The 7,067-nt window shown below is 41.3% G+C and overlaps 1 protein-coding gene across 4 annotated transcripts in view; it reads left to right on the forward strand.

The window, feature by feature from the left end:
* CLASP1 (cytoplasmic linker associated protein 1) overlaps nucleotides 1-7,067 on the forward strand; it is a 333,527-nt gene that overhangs the window by 139,399 nt on the left and 187,061 nt on the right. For 3 of the 4 annotated variants that reach the window (XM_011983419.1, XM_011983418.1, XM_011983417.1), the window contains exon 7: nucleotides 2,979-3,076. The exons of the other annotated variant lie outside the window; for it this stretch is intronic. In XM_011983419.1, the coding sequence (XP_011838809.1) occupies nucleotides 2,979-3,076 (98 nt within the window). The remainder of the gene's footprint in view (nucleotides 1-2,978; nucleotides 3,077-7,067) is intronic. 4 annotated transcript variants of the gene reach the window in all.

The following is a 7,067-nucleotide window of genomic DNA, read 5'->3' on the forward strand; positions in this document are numbered from 1 at the left end:
AAACAGACAGACACCACCATGCCTGGCTGATTTTTTCTTTTTATATTTTTAGTAGAGACGGAGTTTCACCATGTTGGCCAGGCTGGTCTCCAACTCCTGACCTCAAGTGATCTGCCTGCCTCGGCCACCTAAAGTGCTGGGATTACAGGCGTGAGCCACTGCACCTGACTGCATTTTTCAATGTAAAAATGTTTCCTAACATTAGAAATTTCTTTTTTTTCCCCCCAAAATAAACTGATAATCTGTGTTTGTCAGCTCTGGCTGCCATAACAAAAAGCTGTTGACTGAGTGAGTTAAACAACAGAAATTAGTTTTCTTACAGTTTTGGAGGCTGAGTTCTGGTTGGGGCTCTCTTCCTGGCTTGTAGATGGCTGCCATCTCACTATGTGCTTATATGACCTGTTCTATGTGCCTACACAGCTCTCTGGCTTCTCTTATGAGGACACTAATCCTCTAATTTTAGAGTCCTGCCATCATGACCTCATTTAACCTTAATTGCCTCCTTTTTTTTCTTTTGTTTTTTGAGACGAGGTCTCACTCTGTCGCCCAGGCTGGAGTGCAGTGGCGTGATCTCAGCTCATTGCAACCTCTGCCTCCCAGGTTTAAGTGATCCTCCTACCTCAGCCTCCCAAGTAGCCGGGATTACAGATGTGTGCCACCACGCCCAGCTAGTTTTTGTATACTTTAGTAGAGACGGGGTTTCACCATGTTTGCCAGGCCAGTCTTGAACTCCTGACCTCAAACTCGCCTGAACTCGAACTCCTCAACTTGAACTCGCCTGCCTGGGCCTTCCAAAGTGCTGGGATTATAGGCACGAGCCACCATACCCGGTTACCTTCTTTTTTAAAAAAAAAAAAAAGCCTGAGTCTTGCTTTGTCTCTGAGGCTAGAGTGCGGTGGTAGGATTATAGCTCACTGCAGCCTCCAACTCCTGAGCTTGAGTGATCCTCCTACCTCAGGCCCCCCAAGTAGGTGGGACTGTAGGTGAGTACCAACTGGCCCAACTAATTCAGAAAAAATTTTTTTGTAGAGGTGGGCGCTCACTTTGTTGCCCAGGCTGGTCCCACACCCCTGGGCTCTGGCTGTCCTTCTACGTTGGCCTCCCAAAGCACTGGGATTACATGTGTGAGCCTCTGTGCTGGGCCCTTAATTGCATCCTTATAGGCCTTATCTTGAAATATGTTGGAGAGTTAGGGCTTCATCATTTGAATTTTGGGGGCACACAGTTCAGTCTATAGCATGAGGTTTTGGGGGACAAGATAATATAGCCTAAGATTTGCCTTTTTCCGCTGGAAGAGATAAAAATTATGAGTAAAGTTACCTGTCATGTAACACTGCAAAATCAGAGGGCTACCTTCAGTATTTCAAACTGTAAATTTTTGTTTGTATTCCTACTTCTTTTCTCTCCATTCTGCACTACCTTGATGTTGTACTCCCATCTTTGCTTACTGAATTAAGCACAGCCTCCCCCAGTACCACCTGGCCTTGGTTCCATTTTATATTTTAAAAATGTTTTTCTTCCTACCTTTTTATTTGCAATTTTTTTAACGTACAGAGAAATTGAGTGTATTTACCAGTTAACATTTGTCACATTTGTTCTGTATCTCTGTGTATACACATACATACATATACAGACACACACTTTTTTCTTGAACCATTTGAAAGTAACATGCAGATACAATGATTTTTTTTTTTAGTTGTTTTTTTTTGTTTTTTTATTTCTGAGACAGAGTCTCGCTCTGTTGCCCAGGCTGGAGTGCAGTGGCACGATCTTGGCTTACTGCAAACTCCGCCTCCTGGGTTCTCCTGCCTCAGCCTCCTGAGTAGCTGGGATAACAGGTGCATGTGCCACCGTGCCCGACTAATTTTTTTGTGTTGATAGTAGAGACGAGGTTTCACCATGTTGGCCAGGCTGGTCTCGAACTCCTGACCTCGTGATCTGCCTGCTTCGGCCTCCCAAAGTGCTGGGATTTTAGGCGTAAGCCACCGCGCCCAGCCTATAACGATATTTTAAACCCTACACGTATCAGTGTGTATCATTTAATAACAAGGATATTTTCTTATATAAACTCATCATTTTTCTCACCCTGGAAATTTAACATTGATACAGTGATGTGTAATATACAGTCTGTATTCAAATTTTCCCAGGTTAAAAAAAAAATCTACCCTGTCTCTCACACCTTATTTCGTATTTCATGCTGCTTTCTTAGTTTGTATCTGGTCTGGCCAGACTGGTGTACTTCCTCTTCCTGAAGCATGTGCCGTACATGTCTGCTTTCGTGCCTTTGCACAGGCTGTGTCTTATTCGGAATCCGCTCATTCCATCTGGACCTGGTGAAATCCTGCTGTTCCAAGCACTTTGCAGTGGTTTTTCCTCATATGGCATCCCTTGACATCCCCTAATGTGTTTGCTCCCTTCTTTAAACCACAAGCTCTTTATGCTCTTGAATAATGTCTATTGCATCATGCCCTGTAATGAATGTAGAATTTTAGGACTTTTTAAAAATCTCCTTCTTAGGACTAGGGGCTTCTTGAGTATGGAACTTCATATAGCCTGTACTCTCCATTTTTGTTGCTCATTAAGTATTTGTTTAGTTGACTTAAACCCAGAGTGTTTCACATGGTATTTTATTTTTAGTATAATTTATTTATTTTTAGTGTTGTTTCTTAATTTGGAAAGATGGTCTGAAAATTCCAGTTTTCTGAAATTATCTTAAAGAATGCAAAGAACTAAGGATATGGACTTTACTGTGTATATAGGAATGGGGGTCCCACAGTTTTACTACCCTTTGACATTGTATCAGCAAAGTGAAAACTGTCAAACATGGCTTTCTCTAGACAAATGTATATAAGGATTGTATTCACAGTTCCACTGGTAAAATGGTGATAAATTGGGGTGGTATATGGCCTGTTGTATCCCAGCAGGACTTGCTGGGGGATGACACAGAGCAGCTGTAAGATCTCTTCTTTTATATCTAGGTTCGAGATGCAGCAATAAACAGCTTAGTGGAAATTTACAGACATGTAGGAGAACGTGTGAGGGCAGATCTCAGTAAAAAAGGATTGCCACAGTCCCGGTGAGTGCAGATTTTTTCCTTTCTTCTGCTCTACCCCCCATTCTTTTCCAGTTAATATCTTGATTTGCAGTACTTTTTCTGTTGTGGTTATTTTATTCAAAGAATATACGGTTAGAGGGTAGTTGGAGATTTTGTCCAGATCATACATCAGGGGTCCCCTCCGATTCCACTTCCTCAGAAATGAGACTTTCTCACCCAGACTGGCCAGGTCCCATGCCACATACTGATTTTAAAAGCAATTGGTATTGAAAAATTCAGCACTCTTACAGTTTTATGGTTCTATATCTAAGATTCTGTATCTATATCTGTACAGACAGCACTTAGTATAGTAGGTGCCTAGAATACATTTGAATGAATGAAGCCATTCCAGGATGTGTTTGGATAAAAAATCATAAGTTATAATTTTAGAAATCATGTTTTAAATGTAACTTTCTGTTTTCATGTCATTCTCAGTGTGTATAATTCCATGCAAAGGGATCAGCGTCTCATCAGACCCAAGACAACTGGAGTCCGGAAATGTGACTTTGTTATAGTCCAAATTTTTAAAATAGTATAATGATCAGATATGTATAATTTTAACTGTGATGGAGAAACTTAACACCAAATTAATTCCAAACTTTTACCCTGGGTCATTCCTTTAAGGGGGAAAGTAGTGTTAAAATTCCAGACAGAACTGGAGTGGACTCACAGGGCAGCTTATCTGAGCCTGTCATTTTGTCCATGCAAACCCCAGAGGCCTAGAGACATGAAGTGACTTTTGAGAGATTACACAGCTACTAAGAGTCAGAACCAAGTTCAAAACCCTGTTCTTCGGACTTGCCTTTAATTTTCTCTGCCCTGTTTCACAAAATAGTTGATGGCGTACTGGGCATCTGCAAATGGGATGGAATACTGAAATATACAGGAGTTAACTGTCTTGATGTCTCCAAGGCAAATATGACAGCAGTGGGCCCCAGACCCTCAAGTGGCGGCTCCACGGGCAAACAAGTGGACTATGTTTCCTTGTGGTTGAGAGTCATGCCTGATCTGGAATTGCTCTCACCATCTGTGCACAGGATGATTAGATGGGAATAAAACTACTTTTCTGTTCTTTACGAAAGATAATCTGTGAGAATAGTTTTTTTTTTTTTTTAATTCCTTTGTTTTGTGAACCTCAGCCTTCTGGTCTTTGAATGTATGGTGAGAACACAGGAGGAAAAAGAACTCAGCAGCAATACTGAACAATCTCTCAGGGAAAATTGGAGGGCACAGATGATCAGGGAAGGCATGATATCAAGGGAAGGGACTGTTAAATGACGAAGTCACCATGGTTGTTCAGGAAACAGGTCTTGAGAGTGAAACCCTGCCCTGCTGCAGGGCTGGCCTCACGCCATGCTGTGTAACATGATGTGACCCCAGACCGTGAATCCACCATTTTACACAGTTTCCATCTTAACAGGAGGCTTCCCCTGTATGTTTGGAAAGTAACCACAGCAAACTAGCAAATCAGGGAGAAACGACATGGTAGAACCGAGATCTAGAGAGGTGAGAGTACAGGAAAGAGTTCATGCAGCCAGCCTGAGACTGCTGTCCTTAGAAAGGCCTGCTTACAGGCCTGGCCCCAGGCTAGTGTCTAGAAATGTGGGTTTGGGGAGGGCCCCCACCATTCCCAACAAGTGGGATAAGAGTAGCTCACTGTGTCAAACTGCACAGCACAGTGTGGTTTATGCTGGATACCTGTAACCTCTCTGCCAGTTGGTCCCTAAAGCCTGTTTCCACCTGGACTGGCTGCCTTCACTGCCTCTTGGAAACCCATCATCCTGACATCTCTTTGTCATACTGGGTCTTTGCTTCACCTTTCTCGGCAGGTGCATCTGCTGTTTCCTGGAGACCAGGCCTTTTCTTTCTTGGTTCATTCATTCATTCATTTGTTCATTTGTTCATTTATTTAATTTTAAAAATTATTTTTATTTGTTATTATTATTTTTTGAGGCGGGACCTCACTCTGGTACCCAGACTGGAGTGCAGTGGCATGATCGTTGCTCACTGCAGCCTTAACTTCTTGGGCTCAAATAATTGTTCCACCTCAGTCCCCCAAGTAGCTGGGACTAGAGGTGCATGCCACCATGTGCGAGTAATTTCTGTATTTTTTGTGCAGATGGGGTTTTGCCATGTTGTCTAGGCTGGTCTCAGGCTGATTTTTTTTGAGTCACTGATTCAATCTCTTTACTTGTTAGAGGTCACTAATTCAATTTCTCTACTTGTTAGGGGTCTATTCAGATTTTCTGTTTCTTTTTGAAGCAGTTTTGGTAGCTTGGGTCTCTGTAGGAATTTAGTCATTTTATCTTGGTTATTTAATTGTTGGCATATAATTGTTCATAGAATTCCCCTGTAATCCTTTTTATTTGTACATGCTCAGCAGTGATGCCTTCCCTTTCAAGGTTTTTATTTGATTAATTTGAGCCTTTGCCCCTCTGGTCAGTCTGGTTAAGGTTTGTCAATTTTTGTCTTTTCAAAGAACTAACTTCTGGTTTCATTGATTTTTCTCTTTTTCCTGTTGTATATATGTTGCTTATTTCACTCTAATCTTTACTTTTGATTGGTTTGATGTACATGTCTTTTTCCAGTTTTTTAAGATGGTTATTGATTTGAGATCTTGTTTTAATGTGGACATTTACACCTATGAATTTCTAAGTACTGCTTTAGCTGTATTCCATAAGTTTTGATATGTTAATGTTTTCATATATCTCAAAGATTTTCTAATTCCTTTTTGTTTTCATTTTTGAGTTGTTACTTAGGAGTGTTTATTTGATTTCTACATTTTTTGATTTCTCATTTCTTTTTGTTATTAATTTCTGACTTTATCCTATTGTAGTTAGAAAAAATAATTTGTATGGTTTCAGTCATTTGAAATTCTTTTCTTTAAATTAAAAACATTTTTTTTGAGACAGAGTCTCACTCTCTTGTCCAGGCTGGAGTGGAGTGGTACAATCTTAGCTCACGGCAACCTCTGCCTCCTGGGTTCAAGCGATTCTCGTGCCTCAGACTCCCAAGTAGCTGGAATTACAGATGTACACCACTACACCTAGCTAATTTTTCTAATTTTAGTAGAGATGAGGTTTTGCCACATTGCCCAAGATGGTCTTGAACTTCTGCCCTCATGTAATCTCCCTGCCTCAGACTCCCCAAGTACTGGGGTTACAGGTATAATCCACCATGCCCGGCTTGAAATTTATTGAGGCTTATTTTTGTGGCCTGGCATGTGGACTCCTGGATAATGTTCCATGTATGCTTGGAAAGAATCTGTAAGCCAGGCCCAGTGGCTCATGCGTGTGATGCCATCCCTTTGGGAGGCTGAGACAGGATTGCTTGAGCCCAGGAGTTCAAGACCAGCCTTGGCAATGTGAGACCCCATTTCTACAAAAAAATAAAAAAATTAGTTGGGTGTGGTAGCATGTGCCTGTGGTCCTAGCTAGCTACATGAGACGCTGAGGCAGGAGAATCTCTCCAGCTTGGGAAGTTGAGGTTGCAGTAAGCTGAGATCATGCCATTGCACTCCAGCTTGGGTGACAGAGACAGACCCTGTCTCAAAAAAAGAAGAATCTGTATTCTGATACTGTTTGTTTGAATATCTTATAGATGTTTGTTCTAGTTGGATTATAGTGTTATTGAAGTCTTTTATTTTCTTGTTGAGCCTCTTTCTGGTTTTTAAAATCCATTAAGGAATGTACATATTGAAGTTTCCAGTTAATACTGGTGAATTATCTATTTCTCTCTTCAGTTGTCACTTTTTGCTTCCTGTATTTTGGGCTCTGTTCTTAGATGCATATATGTTCATAGCTGTTACTGTTGTAACAATTATTTACATTAGGTATATCTCCTAATGCCATCCCTCCCCCCTCCCCCCTCCCCACAATAGGCCTCGGTGTGTGATGTTCCCCTTCTTGTGTCCAAGTGATCTCATTGTTCAATTCCCACCTGTGAGTGAGAACATGTGGTGTTTGGTTTTCTG

The sequence above is a fragment of the Mandrillus leucophaeus genome, unplaced genomic scaffold (assembly GCF_000951045.1).
Source record: "Mandrillus leucophaeus isolate KB7577 unplaced genomic scaffold, Mleu.le_1.0 Scaffold25, whole genome shotgun sequence".
Taxonomy (NCBI): Eukaryota; Metazoa; Chordata; class Mammalia; order Primates; family Cercopithecidae; genus Mandrillus; species Mandrillus leucophaeus.